Source organism: Aphelocoma coerulescens, chromosome 2 (assembly GCF_041296385.1).
Source record: "Aphelocoma coerulescens isolate FSJ_1873_10779 chromosome 2, UR_Acoe_1.0, whole genome shotgun sequence".
Classification (NCBI taxonomy): domain Eukaryota; kingdom Metazoa; phylum Chordata; class Aves; order Passeriformes; family Corvidae; genus Aphelocoma; species Aphelocoma coerulescens.
In genome coordinates, this window is record NC_091015.1 from 39,971,849 (window position 1) to 39,996,719 (window position 24,871).

At 39.1% G+C, this 24,871-nt stretch overlaps 1 protein-coding gene across 9 annotated transcripts in view; it reads left to right on the top strand.

The window, feature by feature from the left end:
• The window catches only part of ABCB5 (ATP binding cassette subfamily B member 5), a 50,170-nt gene that overhangs the window by 12,829 nt on the left and 12,470 nt on the right, over window positions 1-24,871 (top strand). For 5 of the 9 annotated variants that reach the window (XR_011149000.1, XR_011148999.1, XR_011148998.1 and 2 more), the window contains exons 3-20: window positions 3,486-3,552; window positions 4,598-4,685; window positions 4,831-4,879; window positions 5,878-6,022; window positions 6,467-6,533; window positions 6,766-6,957; window positions 8,079-8,250; window positions 9,248-9,372; window positions 11,715-11,889; window positions 12,185-12,298; window positions 13,165-13,275; window positions 15,579-15,704; window positions 16,957-17,160; window positions 18,386-18,556; window positions 21,049-21,210; window positions 21,686-21,919; window positions 23,868-24,014; window positions 24,583-24,687. Coding sequence is in view for 6 of the 9 variants with exons in the window: in XM_069007087.1 (XP_068863188.1) it covers window positions 3,486-3,552; window positions 4,598-4,685; window positions 4,831-4,879; window positions 5,878-6,022; window positions 6,467-6,533; window positions 6,766-6,957; window positions 8,079-8,250; window positions 9,248-9,372; window positions 11,715-11,889; window positions 12,185-12,298; window positions 13,165-13,275; window positions 15,579-15,704; window positions 16,957-17,160; window positions 18,386-18,556; window positions 21,049-21,210; window positions 21,686-21,919; window positions 23,868-24,014; window positions 24,583-24,687 (2,454 nt within the window). In the remaining 3 variants the exon portion in view is untranslated. Of the gene's footprint in view, window positions 1-2,684; window positions 2,782-3,485; window positions 3,553-4,597; window positions 4,686-4,830; window positions 4,880-5,877; window positions 6,023-6,466; window positions 6,534-6,765; window positions 6,958-8,078; window positions 8,251-9,247; window positions 9,373-11,714; window positions 11,890-12,184; window positions 12,299-13,164; window positions 13,276-15,578; window positions 15,705-16,956; window positions 17,161-18,385; window positions 18,557-21,048; window positions 21,211-21,685; window positions 21,920-23,867; window positions 24,015-24,582; window positions 24,688-24,871 lie in introns of those variants that run through there. The other 4 variants (XM_069007090.1, XM_069007088.1, XM_069007092.1 and 1 more) reach the window with 4 other exon arrangements.

Below are 24,871 nucleotides of genomic sequence, written 5' to 3' on the forward strand. Positions count from 1 at the left end.
CCTCTCACACCCTTTTTGGACCGACTTTTCTGGGCAGGGGAACTCTGAGGGTCTTTCTTGCCAGGCCTGTGGTGTGTAGAGCAAAGAATCTGAATTGTGATCGACACTTCATTGTTACTGTGTGTGAATAACTGAAAACAAAGCTTTGAAAAGTGAACGTGTCTGTGTTTTGGAGGTATTAAACACTCCCTAGCTGCCAGTGATGCTGAGTATGATGTGTATTTTGTAATTCTGAAATCTAGTCCTAGTGATTTTTTTGGGTTCTTTTTAGTGAGTTTTTTGTACTTTGCTATCTATGTGCTCTCAATCCCACACCAGGAGTTTGCTTTCCAGGTGGGATGTCCCTCTGTCTAAAATTTTATATGTAAAGATAGTTTCTTCTAAAAATAGCAGTTTCTGACCAGTTTAAACAAAAAACTGAGGTGTGGTAAGGAGATGTTCTCATTCTCATTGAGATGACTGAGAAGAAAACCTGTTAGTTTTGGTGAAGGAAATACTGCATAAAATTGTGAAGCCTGAGGCTGGAACAGTGAAGTCATTTCAGCTTGCTGTCCTGTCTCTTCCAAAATTCTGTAAATTCATATTCTTCATGGCAGCAGAAGCCAAAGCCCTTCTTAATTTTTTGAAACAGAGAACAGATGTGTATGTGCATAATACAGTCTTAACACTGAGCTGTAGAATCATAGAACTATTTAGATTTGAAAAGACCTCTGAGGTCATTGAGTCAGACTATTAACCCAGCACTATCAAGTCCACCACTAAACCATGTTGCTAAGTGCCACAGATGCACACTTCTTAAATGCTTTCAGGGATGGTGACAAAACAAGTTCCTTGGGCAACCTATTCTGATGCTTGACAACACTGGTGAAGACATTTCTTCATAATATCCAAACTCAAGCTCCTCTAGCACAACTGAAGGCCACTTCCTCATCCTGTCACTTGCTATTTGGGAGAAGAGGTAGATACACACCTTGCCATAACCTCCTTTCAGGCAGTTGTAGAGAAAAAAAAGGCTTCCCTGAGCTTCCTTTTCTCCAGGCTGATATGAATTACATATATATACATACAAGTAATATAAAATATAAGTAAATAATATAACTCCTAGGTAATGCTGATGACATAAGTACTAACAAAGTCATAGGTCTGACATGCAGGATTTTGACTCTACCTGAACATACAGGACTCCAGTGGGCAGGAGACAATAATACCCAATAATGCCTCTTCTGAGGTTCTTCCAGAGCATCATAACCAATGTGTGTAACATAAACATAATCTGAATACTGAGTGCAAGGCGGAACAAGGAATCTTAAATTAGGCCAAGTCTTGAACTTCCTTCTTGAGAAGAACGTCAGCTGAGTAGCTAGTTTAAATATCTGGGACTCTTCTTTGGGATACTGGCATTTGAGTAGATGGAAAAACAACTAGAAGTTTATATATCATAAACACCAGAGGCATTGCTGAAAGCAAATTATATAGATTATAATATGTGCCAGTGGGGGAGCTGAAGGACTCTTATTTTTAGGCTTGTGCAGAAAACCTAATTTGTTTACCTGATTTCTTCAGACAGGGGAGAAAAAAACCACATCAAGAAAACCAACCACCACCCTGTGAACTAACCCAAAACAAGAAACAGTCTTATTTCTGAAAAAAAAAACCACCAAAATGTCACACAAATTGTGGGGAATAGGTGGGAACCAAATGAGCAAAACATTTTGCTTAGCTTCTCAATAAACAATTATGAATTTTGCTAGTTTCAGTTGTCATATCATTTAGAAGTGGAACACAAAAACCTTTATTTAATAATATTTCTCAGCTGAAATTCACCAGCATATCTTTACTCTTAGTTGAAATTCTCCAAGCACAGTGATGCAACTTCCCAAATGTGGCAAGACCTTCAGATAGCTTTCCCAAGCCTGAATGTTTCCCTGGACAAGCAACTCTTCAAATATCCCCTCTTTTCTGCTTAGCAGCTGAGTTTTCTAGATCTAAACTCATCTAGTTTTAGTAATGGTGAGACTCTGTGTCCGGTTCTGGGCTTCTCAGTATAAGAGAGACATGGAGCTTCTGGAGCACGTCCAGCATAAGGCTATGAGGATGATGAGGGAACTGGAGCACCTCACTTATGAGGAAAGCCTCGGGGAGCTGGTCCTGTTTAGCCTGAGAGGGACCTTATCGATGCCTGTGAGCATCTGGTGCCAAAGGGACAGAACACCTCTTCTCAGTGATGCCAGGCAATAGGACAAGGGGCAACAAGAAGAAACTGGAACACAGAAAGTTCTGACTGAACATGTGGAAGAATTTCTCTGTTGTGCAGGTGACCAAGCACTCTTAACAGGTTTCCCAGAGAGGCTGTGGAGTCCTCCTTGGCTGAAAATATTCAAAATCTGTTTGTACAGATCAATCCTAAGTAATGTGCTCTAGATGACTCAGCTGGAGCAGGGAGGTTGGGTCGGATGACATCCAGTGGTCTCCTTCTAACATTAGTCCTTCTGTGCGACTCGGGATGGAAGCGATGCTCCGGCAAGGGGCTGATGGGCTCTCCGTGCTCGCTTTGCAGGCTCGGAGACGCTCGGGCGGCTTCCGAGGGGCCGCAGCGGGCAGCAGCCGACAGACATCCCTCTGCAGGCCCCTTATCCTGGGCGGCTCTGCCCAGCTGCGGCACCGACCTTCACCTGCAACCCGAGCCGAGGGCGGGCCCAGGGCGGACGGTGCCGCCGCTATAAAGCCCAGGGCGGGGGCCGCACCCACTGCGCGGGCGGCAGCGTGGGGTGAGCCGGGAAGGTGAGCCGAAATAACGGGAGGGGAAAAGCACAGTCGGAAACCGAGCAAAGAGGGTGGTCGTTCTTTTTATCCTTCCCCCCCGCCCTTTATCTGAGGTTGAGTAGGCATTTTCTTGTCAATGTTTTTTTAGGATTTGTCAGCTTCATATGTGGCTTGTTGCTTGGGATTTTGTTGTTGTTGTTTGGTTTTTTAACGAATATATTTGATAGATCAAGAAGAGAAGTCTCTGGATACTTAGAGCATCAGTCATTTACTGCCTCTAAACGTATCCTAGTACCACATGGCACAAGGAGTGCATGTCTTTATCATTGTACTCATGACCATGCTATGACTGCTCAATTAGTTCTAATCAAGCATAAGGTAATGAGGGAAATCATCTATTCTGTTATAGATTGTTCACAGTAATTTTTATATGAAGGCTCTCAGGATTTAGCATAAAAGACTACTAAAATAGGCTACTGATCTCAGTTCTCTTGTAATAGTGTGGACTGTTCTTAATATCTCATTAGTGGTAGTTCTTTTTTCACACTGTTACCTATTTTTTTTTCTTTTTAGTTTTTCTATTTAAGTAGAATGATGTTGAGACCAAAATGTAATGAGTCATAGAAAAATCCACAGATGTGAACTCTTTGTATATTTACTAAATCAAAATGTTTTGTTGTGGGGGTTATTGTAGGTTCTAATTAATGTAACTCTCTCATTAGCATACGACAAAAAGAACAATGAAGGACGATTTGGAAAATTCCATAGAACAGGATCTCTCCAATCCTGGTAAGAAGGAATACCACATATGTGTTTGAAGACTATTTTCCACAGACTTGAATCTAAAGAACACTTTAATACTCTCCAGATTGCTGTAGTGGTTTTGTAGGAAGTAAAGTGATGAGTTTCCTATGAGTGAGTGAATTAAAGCCACACCTATAAAACACTTTCTGTGTGACTCATTCCATCAAGTTCAACAAAATTCTTTTACATTGGTAAAACTGTTAAGGAGGGTCCTAGCCCAGGCACGAAAATTTTGCTGAGATGAGTAAGCTGGAAGCACATTATTGCTTTCAAATGGTTGTCTAAAACCATCATTATAGGCTGACTAAAATTCAAGCAGTATGTAGAAAATTCTATTCATAGTGAGTCAGAAGTTAAGGTAAATGTAAATTGGGAGTGGTTGGTGTGGGGAGTACCTTTTCTCCTCTTGTTTTACAGCTGGCTCCCCACTGTGGTTACTCGTCAGTTTCTTTCTATATTTATTGCATCTTATTTTATGCATTTAGAACTCTAAGCTTGCTGGGTAGGATTACTCTTTCATATACCTTTCTGAAGCTCCTAGCACAAAGCAAGTGGGACATGTAGCACCTACTGCAAGATAATAATTAAGATGGTTATTAGAGGCAAGGACATGATCCTCTAGTTAATTGCCATCTATTCTATGTTATCTACAGCAGTTATAACCTTCGCTATAAGCAATTACACTCATTTCATTAGGCGTTATCCTAATTTGCGTTCAGTTGTGCAGGTATTTGAAGGAAGAATTAACTCTTTCTTTTTCTTTTAGTCTTTGATAATCTTTCTGTATAAATACATTTTAAATATAAAAATGAAGTTGTTTCTATCTCAGAAATGGACATGGAAGCTTTTTCCTGGAATAAAGATGAACTGAAGAGAAAAATTCACCAGGCTTTCTTGAAAACCTCCTCCTGAGAACACAAGGAAAAATTAGTCTTTAAATTCAAAAGTATCAGCAGTTAAAGACACAAGAAAATAGTGCAATAGATGAATTATTTTGCTAAAAAAACAAATCTTCTTTTTATTTCAATAGAATCTGGAAGCAAGGGGTGTGATGATCCTTCTTTCCAGCATGAAGAACATGTAGAACAAAGTGACCAGTTAAAGCCAAAGAGGAAAATGTAGGAATTTTTTTTAACTTAACGTAGTGACCTGTGGTGTAACTGGGTGTATGGGGAAGTGAGAGGGGCAGGGGAAGGAGAAGAGCTTAATACAGCTCTGCTAAAAAAACCCTCATCTTAATTAGTCTTTTGTATTTTACTCTAGGAAGGAAGATGAGAAGACAGAGAAACAAATGGTTGGCATTCTTGAATTGGTTAGTGTCCTGTTTGATGGTCTGCTTTATATTTTCTTTTCTTTATTTGGCATTGTGAGTTGTTTATGAATTGCAGTTAACAGGCAATCAAAAACCTGAGAAGAAGCCTGAGACCTACTGATTCTAGACCTCTTAAAGTTTTGCCCCATTATGTCACATTTCCCCCCTTGGAAGACTGCAAGGACAGCAGTTCAACCTTAGTGCTGTTGGAAGATGAGGCTGTTTTAAGACATATCTATTTCATAAACCTTTGCCTTGGGTCTGTTCATAAAGGGCTTATCCTGTCTTTGACACCTGAGGGACCTGCTCTCTGAGAACCAGTGATATGGTTTTGTGTCAGTTTTCTATAGGACAGCTATTCCCAAACCAAAATAGCTCTTACATGTGGACTTGCTTACTCTGAAACAAGAAAAGTTTTATTCTTCTCTGGTTTATTCCACATGTATTTACACTTTGAGATGGTTAGGACAGTCAAGAATAAAACGCTCTGATTTCAGATTAACCACATCCCGGCATATCTACAGCAGTTTAAATTCACATCCTTCTTTAAACCAAACAAAGCTTCAGAGGTAGACAGGTCTTAAGATACAATCTATCTCTGCTGAAAACATTTTCTACTGGTAGGTATAAGCCAGGTGCTGGTCAATAACTCACTCCTGTTTACATTTTAGAGGCATTACCTTAGTAAATATGTAACTAAATGGAACACAAAATACAATACATTCTACAAAGGTCATAATCACTTGCAAACATGTAATTTTTTTCCAAATTGAGAATCAGTGTCCTGTCAGTATTCTCTTAGCAGCCTGACTACTGATTTAAAGATGTGTTGGACTACTACAAAATCCTTATGTACTGAGTTTACCTTCAGATGGAGTGTTGCTACTTAGAATGTATGGATGAAGCATGTTCTGCAAGTCTGCTGTACTGTAGCAATTTTATGAACTGTCAGGTGTAATGTCACTTTTTTCTTTTTTTTTTTTTTAATGCTTACATAGTTTTGCTATGCTGACGGGGTGGATATCCTGTTGATGGTAGTTGGTTTGGTAGCAGCAGCTGCAAATGGAACTGGAATGCCACTTATGATCATTATCTTTGGAGAGATGACAAACAGCTTTGTGCTCAGTGGCGTGGAATCCAATGGTAAAAAGCTAAAATTAGATTTCTCTACAAATTGGCTGTGCTTTGCTACTGAGGCTAAGATTCCTTTCCCCTGCCAACTGTGCACTGGTACACATCTAAGGGAGTATATTATGAGCAACACTCATCCTGCTGGAAATAAGCCAATCATTTCAATCAATCTTTAATGACTAGACCAGGGCAAAACCAAAGCATTGGATGTGCACTTTATGAATGAACTTTGACTTTGTTGAGACAGTAGGGAGCATGACCAACCTCAGTTATCAGGCACTAATTCCTTAAAAATAAATGTGTGTTTGCCAAATAATTTTGTATTTAAGTTTATATTGCAAGACCCCACCTGCAAAATAAAAAACATTCTAAAACTGATGACCCCATATTGCCATGAATCGACTTTTTTATAGAACACTTTCATAAATATTCCTATTTCTTATTTCCCCTTCGCAGATACTTCAGGAAACAGTTCCAGCTGCCCATCAGATCCAGGTGTGGATATAGAAGGTGAAATGACAAAGTAAGAGTCTGTAGTTATCCTGTTAATAAAGTATTGGAGGAGTTTCTTTTACTGTGTTATCTGTTTCAGCTGAAGGCAAATGTCTGCTTACTCGAAAAGGTTTCTCAATAATGCGTCACAGTCTTCAGTGTTTACTTTGGTGTCATTAATGAAGACTGGTTGCTGCTCTATGTGTCTAACTTCTCTCACAAGATACAGTGAGATCACATGTGCTTTTGTTCCCTTACCCCAGGTTTGCTTACTACTACGTGGGAATTGGCTTTGCTGTGTTGATCCTGAGCATCATCCAAGTGTGGACATTTTTGGTTGCTGCTACAAGGCAAACAGCAAGGATTCGGCAGAAGTTCTTTTTTGCAGTGCTCCATCAGGAGATGGCTTGGTTTGATACTACCCAAATAGGAACACTGAACACCAGACTGACAGAGTGAGGGCTCTGCTCCTTTTTTACACACATACACACACCACCAAGGATGGCATTTAAAGAAAACTGCCATTTATTTCAGCAGAATAGCCTATGAGAGTTAAAAAGCCAAAAAAAAAAAAATTCCACCAAATCTGAAGTGTGAAATATTACAGCTCAGAGTGAGAAATTCATTATCCTTTTCAGCTTCATTTGTGCAGTTTGTGACATGTGCATTGGAAGGGGTCTTTTTTTCCATGAACTGCCTGACATTGGCTTTCTAAAGTCCATGAAGTACCTGTCAGCCAGGGTTAAATAAACAGCTCTGCTGTCTTCACCTAATTTATGAACACTGAAAGCAATTAAATGGAAATGAGCTTGTACTTGCATCCAGTCCAATCTCAGGCAGTATTCTATCTAGCCAGTTAAAGTCTTTGGAGTTTTTCCATAAACTTAAATAGATCTAGGGATGAGGACTGTAATGTCCATGTGCTATGGGATCATATATGTGAACACTATATTTTTTTAAATATTTTTTCTGGATTTTATAGTAGCTTTGGACACAGGGACACAGTTCTGTGCTGAAATGTGTACAAGAAGCTTAAATGAAACCACTATCAACTCTAATATCTGTATGTTCTGGAAAGAGAAAATAGGGAAGAAAATTTGTATGAAAAATGGAGGCTATTCCAAATAATAGAATGATGGAATGGAGGTAGTTCTTCATCTGAGCCAGTAGCAAAAATTAAGAACATAAAATGCATCAGAGAGCTGAGCAGAAGAAATCATTTAGAGATGGTCATGTTGGGTGAAGAAGCTGCTTGATTGTTTACTTATATTGCTCCATTTGGATGCCAGATGAGGAAACTAGGTCATTTGTGACCTAGTGACGTGGCATAGAAACAGCAGAGAATGTTGAGAATACAGAAAATGAGTCCTTAAAAATAGGAGGTTTCTGCTGTGTTTTGGCCACAGAAGAGCCTAATGGTACAGTTCAGTAGCTGTGGTTAGAAATTTCCCTGTGTCAGTTAGGAAATGGCAAAGCTTCTGACATGAGAAAACACAGCACGAAAAGAAGGGGGAGGGACTCACAAGGAGAGGCATTTTAAGCTAACAAGTCTTTTTTTTATTATTGTTATTTAAAGTGACATCAACACCATCCGTGAAGGCATCGGAGACAAGATCAGTATATTCCTGCAGTTTTTTTCCACGTTTGTGTCAGGGCTTATTATAGGATTCATCTACGGCTGGAAGCTGACACTGGTGGTTATGTCAGTCAGCCCACTTCTTGCTGCATCAACAGCAGTTTGGTCAACTGTAAGTGTGTGGGGATTCATAAACAAAGAAACCAGAAAACCATTTAACTCTTATGCACAGGAAAGGGGGAGAGAATGGGAGAAACCCAATGTGGTTTCTAAGTTGGGGGGTTGGCCGCACGCTTACTTTGATTTCTGCTCCTTCTGTAGCCTTTCTTTGGGTTCCCAAGCACACACTTGTAAGTCATGTTCCTTCTGTCTGCATATCCTGTCTTCATGCCATGTGACAGGAGGGTAATCTGCATCAGAGCATCTTTCTGGCACAGAAATTTCCTCATGGCAAGCATTGGGGAAGCCCTTGCTTTTCCCTCCTAGCAAAAATACCTTTCAGCCTCTTTCCATCTGCACATGCATATATCACATATCTTGCAAGTAATCTACCGAGTTTCATGCTGTGTACAGAGGAGGTCTATACAGATACATACAGCTGCTGAAAACCAAAGTGATATAAATCAGTGAAATGGCTGGAGAGGTTTCCCTTTCAGATAGGAAAACTTTTTCCCCTTATTCACTGTTTAGCTGCATTAATGTGTGGCTCATACTCCTGAGTGGCTATTTATATATGATTCTGTGGGGTTTTTGCTATCTGAAGCATTACAAATAAGCTAAGAAAAATAATGTTATAGGCTGCCATGTGATTGACTTTCTTACTTCAGTATCTGCTGGTGTTCTACAGTCTGAACACCTCAGACACTCTCCAGAGCAGCTATGGCACACCTCCTTCCACTCTTCCTAGTGTAGTTTGTAGGCTGTCCTCAGCTTGGGAGGAAAGTGGATTGGTCAGGAAGTTCACCTGATATTTGTGTAGCCTTTGACCGTAATAAGGAGATGATGATAAATTGAAGTCTATTTGAGGGAAATTCAGGGTATGGGGAGGAGTTGACCCCCATTTTACTAAAGTCTGATCTTGTGCACCTTGTGTGATTGTTCTTATTCACCAAGACAGTGTGTGTATTCTTTCAGTAGGCTGCAATAACAGATGTTTTTCAACTTTTCAGCTCCTGGCATCCCTCACTGCTAAAGAGCTGTCTGCTTATGCAAAAGCAGGAGCTGTGGCAGAAGAAATTTTGACAGCAATCAGGACTGTTGTGGCTTTCAATGGACAGCAAAAGGCATTAGAGAAGTAGGTTTTTTAAATGAATAATTGTATTTAAAATATGGAAAGGGGATTTAGTTGTGGATTTGTTTTGTGATGATATTTTTTGCTTTGGAGGGCCAGAGGGATGAGATTCTCCTTAGTGTCATTTTGTCTTTCCCCTCAGTGTCATTTTGTCTTTTTGTAAGTGGACAAAACACCTGAAAACAAAGATGTACAAATAGACCTAATCAGTAAATATAGGCTACTTTGTGTTGTCACTGCAGCATAGATGAAAATTTCTCCTTTGACTGAGATCTGGAGTTGAACTGAATGTGAAAGTGGTGGGAAGGTTATCTTCATCTATGAGTCAGATGCAACAAAGCATGCAATCAGTTGCTTATCTTCTAGAGCACTTGGGCTACTGCTCTGATCTTTGATTACTGAGCTTATTTTTAAACTGCGCTGGATAGCAGCCTTGAGTAGAATCGTGCCATTGGCTTTTACAGTGATTTGCAACTTTAATGATTTGCAAATTATCGTGTAGTTGCCCAATGTTGGCCCTAGTCACACATAAAAGGTGAAAGGATTGCAGCTCACCACAAACTTATTGATATGCATGTCAGATAACTCAACAAGCATAAATAAATTTTTGTATACAAATACAAGGGGTCGCTGATTCCATGCAGTTGGGAAAGGCAAACCAGATGACCTGATTCATATGCTTCATGAAACTCTATCTTTTTCAACTCATATTTGCCTTGGTCTTGTGCAAAATTTTTAAGGTGGTGTCAGCCCTAGCTTAGGGTCCTACAGCCTGTTCCTCCACTTGCTGCCAGGGACTGAGCTCTGACTATCTTATAGAACAAACTGGGATTTGTTCTTAAGATACAACAGTATTAAGACTGCTTGCACAGTAAAGGCAAAAAAAGCCCTAAGATGACCGAGATCATTTGTCACCCCTCCTCCCCATCTTCTACAATTACCAGTGTCTGAAAATTAAATGACAGGAGCTGTTTCAAACTACTTTGTCTAAAGACAAAATAACTAAAACCTGAGTAAGGCCTTTCCTTTTTATGACTGACCAGTCAGCCTCTTCCACAGCTCTACCTCTATTTCATGTAAAAAACCCCGCACAAACATAGTGGCTTTCCTAGGACATCTTCCACTAGGGACAAACTCCTACCAGGGAGTGCATTTTTCAGACAGCGGATTGTGACTCCTACACAGCTCTTGAATGCTGAACCGAGGGTAAGGAAAAGCATCCTTTCACTGCACAGTGCCTCCACTGACTGCAAAAGTTTATTTGTGAAAGGGATCTTCAGTCATCTTTAGTTTCTGGCTGGGAGTTGGCTTTTTCTCTGTATTTGAGTAATCATATGTATTTATCACACTACTTAAATCCAGTACCCCCTTTCCCTGGAAGACCTATGATGCTGCTGAGTCAGATATAGGGCTTGGTTTTAACAGCACAATCAAGTCAAAATATTTCAATATTTTTGACTAACAAATACAGCACTGGTGGCATCTTAGAAATTTACATGAACAAAATTAATGCAGTTTTTTAAGGTTGTTTCCCAGCTGAATGAATTGCATGTCTTCATACAATGGGGTAGTATTTTATAGAAAATATGCTTTGGAAAAAGAGTGCAAGCTGCTGGCCATGTTGCTTGCAAGTAGAGAGCTACACTATTCCTAGGCTACACTTTGCATAGTAAGCTTGAGTAAATGAAAGCTATTTGCTGAAAACTATAGATGAATTAATTAATTTGAACCATCCTTAGAAGAAATAATTCTCTCACTGAACTCATCAGTCTCTACGCTGACCATCTGTGTCCATTGGTTTCCTATATGTTAATCAGTAAACTGACCTATGGGAAAGATATTTAACATCCCAGAATGGACAGTAAGAGAACAATTCTGCAGTCAGAGGGAGCTCTCATTTATCTCCTTCCCTAGTGCCTGGGGTTGTTTGGGGCTTTTATTCTGATCTTGCTTTTTTTAAATGTGGAAGACTAAACTTTACCTCTGGTAGACAAGGTGGCTAAAACCTTTTCAAGATTTCCTTTCAGGATTAATGGAAGCAATGGATTCAAGAGTGCTGTTGTGTCTTCCATTATGATAACTAAATCATGATGCTTAATTGTTATTGTTTTCTGAATGTCTTCCGTAACAGTATGCCAATATTGTCAGCATATGTCAGAGCATATTTATTCAAATTAATTACATCCCTAATAGTCCTCTGTAAAAAAAAAAAAAAATCTGTATTCTCTTTCAGATTTTAGTTGTTTTGCTTAAACAAATCCTGTTAATTAAAAATAGGGAACTGGGAAATAACCAGAATGGCATGTGGTACTTGTCAAATTAATGCTTTCCTTACCCACTTTCAGATATGATGCTAACTTAGAGATGGCTAAACGTGTTGGAATGAAAAAATCCATTACCACTAACACATGTCTAGGTGTTTCACAATTTTTCATCTTTGGATCCTATGCCCTTGCATTTTGGTATGGGACCAAGCTCACTGCTGAGGATCCACATTATGACATTGGCCGTGTGTTAATTGTAAGTACAGCAATGCAGCTTTGAAAAATGTTCTGTATCTTCAGGGAAAGTTATGCAAGTGGTGTCTCTGTTTTCTGCCATGTGCTTGCTAAATCAGCTGTTAGAGACTCACTTAGTATAAAACAATAGAAAGGTACTCATCTTGTCTAGCTTTTGATATAATAAGTTTGATTGTCTTGGACTCTTTGTAAGGTGCGATGAATAACCTAGAGCTGGTGGTGAAGTCTTTCTAGAGCACATGTGGGTGCTGGTGACTGTAATCATTAATTGCAATGCTGCTCTCCATCTCCCACAGGTGTTCTTCTCTGTGCTTGTTGGAGCTTTCTCCCTGGGCCAGGCAGCTCCCAACCTGGAGAGTGTGGCTAATGCACGTGGGGCTGCCTATGAAGTATATAAGATTATCAATAAGGTAAACATCTAAGTACATAGAATAGAAGCCTTTCAACCAACTTAACTTGCACTCCCCCTCCTTTTTTTTTTTCCCCTTGAGAAATGTCACAAAAGTGCTCTAAAGCTCCCAAATCATCAACTTTGTAGATGTTTACCACAGAAACACATAATATTTTCATTCATCAAAAAAACCCCAGCCTCTTTATTTGTTACACTGAAAGCTGGAAAACCTGATGTGTCTGAGATATATGGTTGAGGTTTTTCTCTAATATTAGACATTCAGCTCCAGTGGGAAAGTAGTATGGCATTATTCTAATTTTTAAAAATGCATGTATTCACAAATTCAGCTGATATGGGGTTTATTGGGGAGGGGGAGCTGGTGAAGAGGGGATTAATATTGCTATTGAAAGTTATAATAATCTGTAATGCTGATGTTGCTATAAAAAAGGTTTTACTCATTATTTTCCTGGTCTTGCTGTGTTATGCAGCAATTGTATATCTGTGTGTATAAAATATTTTAAAGCAGGACTAAAAAGTTCATGGAGAAATGGTTACCTCATTCTTCTCAATGTGAGTATAAAATCCTCCTATGCAGATTACTGAGGGCCACTGTTTTGGCTTCAAGAGAGTGCAGTTAAGTTCTGAAATTACAGATTTTCTGCTATGGATTTTGTTGCATTTGAAAATCTACTGTATTTGTCAAAGTAGAATTCACAGTTTGATGCTCCCCTGTATTCACTATCCTGCAAGTAAAATGCAGCAGTTCTGCAATGATGTACTGCAGTGTAAACCAGGAGCTGAGAAAGTAAAGAACAATATATGTAGCAAAAATAATGGCTGCAAAAGTGAAATAACCACCAATTTATTTTACAAACCTCTTTCCAGAAACGGCTCATAGATAGCAGTTCTAAGGAGGGTTACAAGCCAGACAAACTCATAGGACAAATTGAATTCAGAAATATCCATTTCAGTTACCCTTCCAGACCTGATGTTAAAGTAAGTGTTCTGTTTGGATTACTGTACTGAAATTCCTCAGCCTATGTCCATATTGTCTAATCTTGTTATTCTTTTTTGCAAAATGCATTCCTAATTTGGGGGATGTGGCATAGCTTTTCCTTCAGTAATGCACAAAGACAAAGCTCTAGATCTACTGTCATGGTCTATCTCGTTCTCTTCTGCAGGAAAAATCTAACATGTCTTGCTCCTAGTCTGAATTTCTGTGAACAAGAACTTTGATAAATCAAATAAGATTTTTCAAAATCTTTCATTAAGGCTTCCAGTCTTTAAGCAGTTAAACCAGAAAGTTACTTTTTTCCAGTTTCTTGCCTCTTTGGAGTTTTGATATCCTGTGCGAAAAATTATCAGAGATAGACTTTACAAGAATATGCTATCAAATGTACTGAAACTTATCATCCTAAATGTACATTTGGAAGTCAAACATTGTTTTGGGCATATGTTAAAATTGCTGTTCAATAAACTGTTGTCCCTGTTCTTTGCTAGTTTTGTTTCCATTAGTGTCCTGTATACATCATTTTATGGTGATTACTTTTGTGGTGATACAGCTGATTTGACCTCTTTTCCATATTCTTTTATAATCTTTTGAACACCTTGATAAAGGTAAAAGGAAAAGTAATTTGCTGCTGTTGTTTCTTACTTGAAGAAAAAGGTAGAAACATATTTCAAATGTCAACAATTAACAGCTTGACATGCTGATCTAGTGGTGAGAATGGGAAGGTTTATTCCTCTATGGCTGTTTCTTCAGGTGGCTTTTCACAACTCAGACATCTGAGGTCTGTCCCACTGTGCATCAAGTCTGTTTCCAGGACATTGGGACAGCTGGAGGGCAAACTCAGAGCTGGGCTTTCTCCTTAACTGAATTTTGTACAATGTATCTTCTATCACTGAAGGGACAGAGCAGAGTCTTTATCTTTCTTCCTAAAAATCCTTTTCAGGCTGAGGAGTTGTGTTATGGGCCAGCACACCAAATGGCAGGGAAAAAAGACATATTTCTCATCTTTCCCAAATCTGAGTCAGCATCTCTCCCTACTGAGAGCATCAATGTTATTTAATAGAGCCAAAATAATTCAGCAAAGCTGTGTAGAAGTTACCCAGAATCTCTCAAGCAATTGATGCAACACAGCATAATCTTCCTTGTTCAGGTTAAACCAATTCGAAGAGACCTAAGGACTATAGTCATTGTTAGTTTTGATCTTTAGATTTAATACCTTGCTTGATGAAAGAGAGTTAGAAATAGCCTAGTATGTGGTAAAGATTATTTGTATCTGGAGGTATTATGATATCTAGAATATAGTTCATTCTTGAAAATGCAGGCACCGGGATATCAGCTTCCTGGAGATATAAAACTGGGTGGATGTAATACAGGGAGAGGAGAAGAATATTGCAACTATTTTAATCTCTCATTGCAAAAACATGTGTAGGCAAACTTATAAATCAGCCTGGTATAAACAAGGAGAGTTCCCATAGCAGCCAAGTATTTTGGCAACTACACAGCATTACTTGTAATGGCACGGACATCTTTTGAGGTAAAATGTTCTCTAAATGTGAAAATAGCAACAAAGATATCATTAATCTATAACTACTCCCCAGGCTGCTGAGGCTGTTAACAATAAAGAATGGGGTTTATTAAGGGCTTTCCAGCAGTTTTACCTTGTCAAAACAGCCATTTATATTTTAAAAATAGAAGAAAGCAGGCTTGTTTCTTAGTGACATCCTTTAGCACCTGAAAAATAATTTTCTGTGAGATTCATAATTATGCCATGGAAAATGGAGGACAGCAGCAGAATATAAGACCCCAAGCCTGCTACCAGACCACACAAGTTGGGGAAAATGAGCTATCAAGTTTGGAGTACTGTGCCTGTGTCTATATTAGTTTGAGTGTGCTGGGGAATTTTCCCAGGCACTGGAATGCAATGGTCTATGCAAGGGAACTCTTAAAATGTTTCTTGGCATGAACTTGGCCTGTTCCAGTTATCAATCTTCTCAAAAAATTCCCAGGCTTGGTTTGGTAGGCAGGAGGATCCAGGGACCATTCCCAAAAGGCAGGTTGCATGCAGCCATCCTGTTTTGAAGGCTAATACATTTCACAAGCATAGGGTGCAGTCTTTTCCCTGTCAGGGCTCCAGGATATTCCCAGGTACAATTAACTTATTGATGTTGCCATACCTTCAGACTGTGGCCCTCACTACTGCCTTGGTAGCAATAGCTACAGTTACCTTGACAGGCTGTTCTCTAATCAAACTTGTTAAACTAAGGTGTATAAATATTTTATTTATTCACAGATCCTCAAAGGTCTAAACTTGAAAGTTCAAACTGGGAAGACCATTGCTTTAGTTGGTGCCAGTGGCTGTGGAAAAAGCACTACTGTTCAGTTGCTGCAGAGATTCTATGATCCTGACCAGGGAGAAGTGAGTGTCTGAAAGAGAACTGTAAACAGTCAGAGCTATTAGAACATGCATGAGTTTCCCATATTGACTGAGCCTTGGTTTTTATCTTGACTGAATTTGAGCACATATCTGCATAGTTCATATTTCCACAATTTCAATTTCAGATGAATGATCCTCTCTTGTTGGTTTGACTTCACTATTCTGTTCCTTCTTACAGTACTCTGTCACACATAGCAAATGCCACAAGTCTTTGAATATACTGCAAGATCTGAATTTAAAATAATTGTTATCAATAGTTTGCTTTTAAAATTCTCTAAACTTTTTAAGCAAAGCATAGCCCAACAATGTTCTGCTGTATTTCACTTCCTTTTCATTGAATGTAAGCTAAAACCTGGAGAGAGTTTCCCTTTTTTAAATGGTTGTTTTCTTGGCTTGTTTTTCACTGTTAACCCACAGCAAAAGTTTCCATCGTTACACACTGTATGTGTTTTACCACTAAACACTAAATCCAGTTAGTAAATGGTAAATACTTCCTACCAGAAATTTCCAAAGCAAAAAATTGAGACAAAAGAAACAATGTGTTTTTAAGAAAATGTGCTTTTTATTCTTGATATTTGAAGGATCCTACTTAATAGTTGCTACTGCTAGTTGAAAGTAGGCAAACATTTCAAATATTAAAAATTGAACTATCAGTATATAAGGTATCAAGACAGCTGTTATCAACACAGTTTCTTAAACTTAATGTTTCTGTGGCTGTTCATTCCTGCCCCCATACCTCATTTTGCTCTGTCAGTGCCAATGTTCATATGACCACACTGCAAATTATCTAGGTTAAAAATAACTTTCCCTTTCCTCTTAGTCAAATTGAACTCTCTTTGATCTGGTGTAAAGCACAGCCACAGAGACAATTGTGTAGCCACAACTGTGAAGACAGCAAACTGGCATCAGGACATGAGAATCACATAAAAAGTGTCCAAGGAAGCTGGAAAATTCTTAAGCCAGCTCAGATAGGATGGTTATTGGGGGAACACAAAAAAATAAAAGCCCATGATGTCTTCTCTGTTTATGTTGCTCCTCATCATTTTCCAGCTTGTGCAGTGGATGGAAAAACTGCTGTTGTAGCTTCTCCCCCAACATAGTTTTCTATTAAAGAGGCTAATTTTTTTTTTCTTGACCTTCTAGCTGATACTTCAGTCAAGTAATAGTAATTAATTGCTTTATTATGAACAGAGTACATTTCCTTGACTTCTTTGACACACTCTTTTCCTCTCAGATTACCTTAGATGGTCGGGATATTCGGACCCTTAACACAAAGTGGCTACGGGAAAATATTGGCATTGTGAGCCAAGAGCCTGTTTTGTTTGCAACCACAATAGCTGAGAACATTCGCTATGGCAGAGAAGACATCTCTGATGCTGAAATTGAGCGAGCAGCCAAGGAAGCCAATGCTTTTGACTTTATATCTAGACTCCCTGATGTAAGTTCATGAACTTATTTTGAGTGTAAGAATGAAAGGTCCATTTAGGCTGGTGTCCTGTTTCTGAGAGGCAGAGCATGGGAATCCAAGTTATACTACAACTTCTCAAAATATACTTATTGCCTCCAGCAGATTTCAGTTTAGAGAGTTTTTCAACTAGATTATTGTGCCTTTGGTTGCTCTCAAAGGACTTGTGCTGAAGTCTGGGAAAAAATGTCAACGTCTTAACTCAAGAGAAAGGAAGCTTCACAGCTGTATTGCCATTCTTACCCATCTCAGGAGGCAGGGAAGAGTTGGGCTTTTAAAAAGAAGAATGAGAAATCCAAAGCCCTTTGTACAAAATCCAAAGCTGTCTGTACATTCACAGGAAGTGGGGGGAGTGGAAGAAATAAGTATGGCCTGAGCTAAGACCCTTCTTAGCGGCTAGAAGCTTGAGCCCTCCCTCTGCCTGAGATTCCTGGCTTTGAGCCCTCTCTTAGCAGTAGGTGCCTTACTCCTTTCAGGATGAGTGTGGGAAGCAAGGTCAATCATTCTAAACACATCCTCATAAATGGATAGTATGTTCTTCCCTTCTTTCCTGAAGTTAAAAAAATGGGGGAAAGTGCCCACCTGGGATTTGATTTCAAATCCTTTTACTCCTTTAGAGAGCTTGACCCCCACCCCTCAAGAATGTGCCATTTCTAGCTTGTCAGTCTGTTCCAAGGTTCCTTTTTCTCAGGAAGAGTTATTTTATCATATTTACTCTTATATAGCTGTTTAATAAAAAACTACACTGGACTTTGAGACTTGCCACTTTGCAGTAAGTGATATAGTCAGTAGGAACCAAACCATGGCTCCAAGGGGGGTGTCTCAGATTCAGAGGAGGCACATTTCTGCTGTGTTCCTATCACTCCAACCCTCTTGGAAAGGTAGGCAATAATCAGAAAATATAGAGATGCCTGTTACAGGCTTGTCTTGAGAAACCCCAGGGTTTGGAGCACTGAGTGAGCAGTAAAGATTGAGTCTTTAAAGAACCATGTGTTCAAAGTTTGGCAGGTACCATATGTGGTGGGGGTGGGAGGGCTTGGCTAAGGGCCAGTCGGATGGATGTCCTTCCATGCTTGCTCTGCATGTGCTCAAGTCATCTGGAAGAAGCTACATCTTCTAGAAGGTGAGTAGTTAGGGTTGCACTGAGAAATGAGGATTTGAGATGTCTCAGCTTCTGTTCTGTTCTCTCCTTTCTCAGAAATTTAACACCATGGTGGGTGAAAGAGGGGCTCAGCTGAGTGGAGGACAGAAGCAGCGAATAGCTATTGCCCGTGCCCTAGCAAGAAATCCCAAGATTCTTCTTCTGGATGAAGCTACATCTGCATTAGATACTCAGAGTGAATCCATAGTGCAAGCAGCTCTTGATAAGGTAAGACTCATGTTAATGAAGCTAGCAGCTTCCATGAAAAGGTGAAACGTGCTTAAGAAAAATTAACGTACAATTTTCAGTGCAGGTTTCCATCAGAATCAAGGACATTGGAACATAAAATTTGGATGGATGCTCAATTTCAATGTTTTAACAGGGAGTTTGAACTATCAAAAATTTAATTGAAAATCATGTTTATTTGTTTACGGGTTTTGGTTTTGCATTATTACTTATTACGAAGACACTTAGACATGTGGAACTGAAACTTAGGTCTCCTGCACTCCCTTTCTCAAATCATAATTGTTCATTTGCTGGTCAAATATTGATTGCATCTTATCAAGGCAAGATATGAGGACAAAATGGCCCTTCCCAGGTAGATTAATAGAAAAGTATGTTTCTTTTACTGATATTCCTAGTATTTGTTCCTTATTGAATAGTTGCTTCATAATTTTCAGAAAGCTCTTGGGATTTAGCCATTTGCATTCTTTTCCTGCTTTTAGCAGCCCCACAGCTCTAGGGTGAGCACTGCTGCAGAGCAGAGATGTCAGAATTTGTACCCATGCCTGTGATCAGTACACAATACCTTCCTCACAGCCCACCTTCATCAGCAGTTTCCATCAACATATAGTGGAACCCATAGGCTTTGATTGAAAAAGAACTTCATGGTTGGGCTTGAATGTGTTTTCTTTTGTCTAATATCTATTTTAATGTATTTTTTAGAATGAGGTGAAAAAATCTGCCTTTCATTTCTGTAGTTATGCAGAGAGATATGAATTACTAGTATGGCTCAAGGGAAATACAGACTTTGTCATCTTCACTTGCTAGTCAGTTTAAATCTGAGGTAAAGTGCACTTGTTTATTATATTCATGTCATTCTAGTGATATTAGTATTAAGGTAACATGTAGATGCAAAAATAATATTCATATAATCTAATTTCTATATCAATCATATAATTGATACAGACTTAAACCCTAAAAGATTGCTGCTTTAGATGTAATTTAGCTTTCTTCTGTGTCTTTGGTCGTTTTTTTTTTAATTTTATAATGAAGTACTTAGCTTTTCCAGAAGGTTGTTGCTTCATTTAGTGCATAACAGAGGGAGGTCACTCAATTAAGTGGACTCTTTCTCATCCTTCTTCATGTTCTCAGAACACACCAAAATGAGCCCTGAATCATAAGTTAGTCATCTTTTCACAGCTTTTTGATGTCCATCAGTGTAGTCCCCTAATGGGATTTCCAATTTGCTTTTTAACATCCCTGAGTGGAAAAAGTGGTGCTAATATTGTTCATTATTTTTACAGCTGAGGAGCAGAGATACTAATCTCATGAATGCTCACTGTTTCTGGGCATTCACGTGCAGCTGCTTGTAGCCAGCTGTTTTTCAGATAACTTTACATCTTTTAAAGCATTTTGCTAGTTCTGATCACAGCTCCCAGCTACACTGGTCAAGGCTTTGTGCATTAGGACAGAGGCATAAAAACCACACTGTGGCAGACCTGCTGTGACAGGCCGTGAGTGACTTGCATCAGGTCCATGAGAACTGAATGGCAGGTGTAGGGGACGAGTTCAAATCTCCATGGAAGCAGTCCTCTACTGCAGATGCCATCATCTTCTTCATGCCCCTGTTCCTGTGCCCATACGATGCACAGCTTCTGTAGCAAGAAACTTCCAGCAGGTTCCAGGACCACAGAACATCTTTGTTGCATGAGGTCCCCTTGGATCTCTTGTCCTGCCTTCAAGTCACCATCTGCTCCAGGCATCAGGGAGGAGGGAAGCCAGCCTCTCCAGCAGTCACAGGCTGGCCTGTGGTCATTTGCTGCATGAGGGCTGTGTGTGCCACTGGTCTGCATGAGGGAGCTGGAGAGGGGTGGAACACATAACCTGCCGACTGAGACTTCAGCAGCTCTTCCTGCCAAATCCCAGCAGGATTATTGTCAAATCAGCTTGTTTCAAAAGGGAGTGGCCAAAATCCATTTTTGATGCCAGTTTGCTCTTCTGTTCTTTCCTGTTAAGTCTTGTATGAAATTATGCTGATGCTGTACCTCCAAAAATTACAGTATATAAAGAAAAAAATCTGCTCTTTATATATTTGCTATCCTAGCTTTCCCTTCAGAAAGATCTAACTATTCTCACAGCATTTCCCCCTTGTGTTTGCATGCACAAGGAAACATTTTGTTGCAACTTTAGCTCAAACAGTTCAAGTTTTATAAAAAGTCAAATAACAAATAAACTTTCATTATGGTCTTTAATACCTGTTGCTTGTCTAAAAAGATTAATGTGGCTTTCTCTACCTAAATTAGTCAGACAAAACTGTCCTTGGACTGCTAAACAAGGACATGAAACCAGGAAAAAAAGTCATCTTTGCTTTTAAAAGAGAATTATTTTTGAAGTTTTGATTTACTTCATGTTAAAAATGACTGGAATAACTTTGTTTTATTTCTGTCCTATTTTCTTGCACATAATAATTGTAACTGGGTTTTGTGTGTTTCTGTAAGGCTCGGGCTGGACGTACCACCATTGTGATTGCTCACAGACTGTCTACCATCAGGACTGCTGACACTATTGCTGGATTTGAGAAAGGCATCGTGGTTGAACAAGGGACACACAGTGAACTGATGTTGCAGAAAGGAGTCTACTATTCCCTTGTAATGCAGCAGGTAAGGGCAAATTTATTTACTTTCTTTCTCCATTTCACAGAGTTGTCAAATGATGGTGGGTGGAGCCATTTTCTCTCTCTGGTTCCTGCATATTGTCCAGCTGGCAGCTGCTCAGTTATTCTAGTCTGGGCACAGACACAGGCTTGGAATCCTTGGGGGTTTTACCTTTAAGTGTTTCATATTTATGCAATCCAATATGTCAAAAACATAAGTGAGTTTAAGGCACAGACTGTATAATTATGGCATAACCACAGAGGTGTTAGATTCCTGGTGGATTCCATCGGCTTCTTTAAAGAAAAAAGGGGAAAAAATCAGAATCAAATACTCTTCTGTTCTGCCATTGCAGACTGAAATATATATGGTCTATAGACAACAGTAGTTACACAACTGAAACAGCAGTATTCATGAGGAAAAGAACTACTTTTCCTTCTTTCTGTTTAAAATGCCTTAACTGTATATCCTGAATTCTCACTAGGGTTGTAGCAATGATGTTCAAGATTATGGCACATCAGAAGATAGTGAAGTCACAGAAGCTGAGGAATATGAGGAAAACATAAATCCTGTGGAAGAGCTGACTCTTCAAAATAATTTTGAAGGATCTGTGATCTCAGGAAGAGGCAACATTCGAAGAAGATCTAGCAGATATAAGAGCAAGAGGAGTTCATCTAAAAATCCTTTTGGAAAAAAGAAGAAAAAAATGGAGGTGGAGGTTGGTATTAGAACTTCAGTTTTGAATTTCAACGATAAGATGTAAGCATAAACAAAAAACACATAACCTGGATTACTTTTAGAGAGTTGGATGCCGTGCAACTTTTACTCTGGTGCCACTGCAGTCAGTACTCACCAGACTGAGCATCTGGGGATAATCATTTGTCTTAACAAAGACCTTCATTTTAACACTACTGAGTCAGTGTGGAACTGGAAAAAACTTTTGCTATTGATTTGTCATGCTTCGTACAATTATTATTTCAGTAGTGTTGATGTTTTAATTCTATCTAACTAAAACTAGTTGTGAGATTTCATTTGCAAGATTCTTTACTTCCTGGTACTTACTGTTGCAAATACTGCTGGATGATGTAATCCCTGAAAACCCAAACTGAAGGCACCTCGGAGTATCATACTACATTTATGTCAAGCAGAAGAAAAAAGAATCAAAACCCGAACATTTTGAAGAGCATTCCCACTAAAAGCACCATTGCTCTCTCTGTTTTAGTATGTGCTTCAGTTCTGCAGGGTTTTTACAGATAAAATAACTTAGTTGACTCATGTCATACATCAATAAAAGTCACATAGGAAGTTCAGGTTTTAGAAAAAGGAGTTTGTTTTGTCAAAGTTGAGTAAAACTTGCTGGTAGCAATAGAGCCGAGTTGTAGTGCATTATGGATCAGACTTTATCTAAGCAGCTCAACAGGGACTTGATTTTGTTTTCTGTTTTGTAGTACTTTAACTGCAGATTTTGGGTTCTTTTCATGAAACGTTTTGGAAGAGTTGTTTGGTATATTGAGGTTGCTTGGGTTTTTGTTTAGGTTTGGGGTTTTTACCTGATTTCAGGACCCTTGAAGTAAAGAAATATAAATTCCAAAGTAAAAACATGAATCCTTCTAAATCTATGGAAACTAGGATACCATCTGTAATAAATAATCTGACAATTTAAAGTATTTATGAAAGCCTTAATATATTTTTTATCTACAGATAGTCCTCCTCACTAAAATATATCTTCCATCTAATGAATACTCAAATAGCACAAAGGAACTGGATTCATCCCCACTATCATATAAAAAAGTCATGTAACTTCAAAAGATACTTTTTGGCTGTATATTAATACTGTTTGAGACCTTAGAGGAAGTAGTGGGTGTTCATGCTCAAGAATACAATATTCATCCCATTCAGAAAAAAATGAAGCTGAACATCCAGCAGATGTAATTATTTCAGAGAAATCAGCCCACTTCTATAGTTGAGGCTTAGCCACCCTCATTAGCATCTGAAACACAGGATAAAATAACCAGGAAGCAAGAGCAACTTGCTTGTAATCCTGACTAATATTTTGTCTCCTTTCTAATGTCTTCATTAGATGTTTTCTCAGAAATATCCTTTTGGAGGCACAGGCACTTTATTTAAGTGGTAAAGCAGGACAGAACATTTTTTGTGCTTTCAAAGCAGAAGCAGTCTAACTGACTCTAACACATGCCTCTTTCCTGGTTTTGGTAATGATTTACTGGATATAGTTTGCCAAAGAGAAAAATGACCTCTCTACCCAATTGTTCTATGGCCAGCCCACTGGCATTTTCCTGAACTGGAGGGATCTCTTCTGTGCTCTGAACAGTGAGACTTTTAGTTCTTTATAATGATTGAAATGTTAGCTGCCATTCATGGTGACCAGCCCTATCTGACTTCAGTGAACTGTCCTGGCCCTTCTCTCAAGACTTAGCCTTTTATTAAGTTGTTTGTCCCCAAATTTTCACAGTGCAGTTGATGTTCTAGAATATGAAACAGCAAAGCAGTAAATCTCCAGCATGTTTGCCTCATCTGAGTGCACAGAGAGGGCTTTCAGCACTTTACCAAGACAGTTCACTGCTTAAAGCCTAATGAACACCCACTGTCTGGGGAATTTTATGTTTTGCAACTTTCCAAGGAAAACTTGCAACTTTTTGCCGTAGGAAGAAAATCTCCCTGCTGTGCCTTACTTAAAAATCCTGGCTCTGAACAAACCTGAGTGGTTCTATGTACTGCTGGGAGTGATTGCTGCCGCTGTCATAGGTGCTGTCCATCCTGCATTTGCTGTTATATTTGGAAAAATCATTGGTGTAAGTTTTTGGGTCTTTCCTTCTTTTTTTTTTTTTTTTTTTGTGGGGGGTGGGTGGGTGTGGTGGTTTTTTGGGTTGTTTTTTTTTGTTTTGCTTGTGGGTTTTGGTTTTTGGGGGTGTTTTTTAGTGGTCTTTGGTTTTTTGTTTTGTTTGGGTTTGTTTGTTTGTTTGTTTTGCAACTGGAGGTTGCAGTCCTGAGCTTTCCTCATGATCAACCACTCAAGTCAGTTCTTCCCATGTAAGTTTCTCAGTGGGATTGACTTCCACATATCCAGTGAAAAATGTTGAAGGGACTCTCTGGAAGCAGAGCATGGTGGAACTGCATCTGACTAGCAGAGGAAAGGAGGAATATGGATGGATATGGGAGAACAAATTAACGCAATGTAGGTTAAATGGAAAGCTGGAGTGTCCACTGGGTCCTCAGCAGAAAATTGACTGCAGACTGATTTTAGGATCCAGGATACTTGCTAGAATAAATTAAAGTAGACAAGCTTCTTGAGATGAAGGCTGGCTTGTGTAAGGGATACTTGTCTATGTACTCATTTTTGTGGTTTTTTTCTTTTCATAGGCTTTTCAAGAAAGAGATCCAGAAAAAAGGAGTAAAAACACTGTTCTGCTTTCTTTAATATTTCTTTTACTTGGAGTGATTATTTTAGCAGCATACATAATCCAAGTAAGTGTCACTACACTAAAATTTTAAAAGCCCTGAATTCTCCAGCAGGCTGCAGGTATAACTCATATCAACACAATCTGAGAAGTAAAACACCAATCAGAGCTTACAAAAATATGCAGAAGTGCCAGGGTCTTCCTGGGATATGTGGGTTTAATGTTAATGTTTACCTAAAGACGTATGTCTA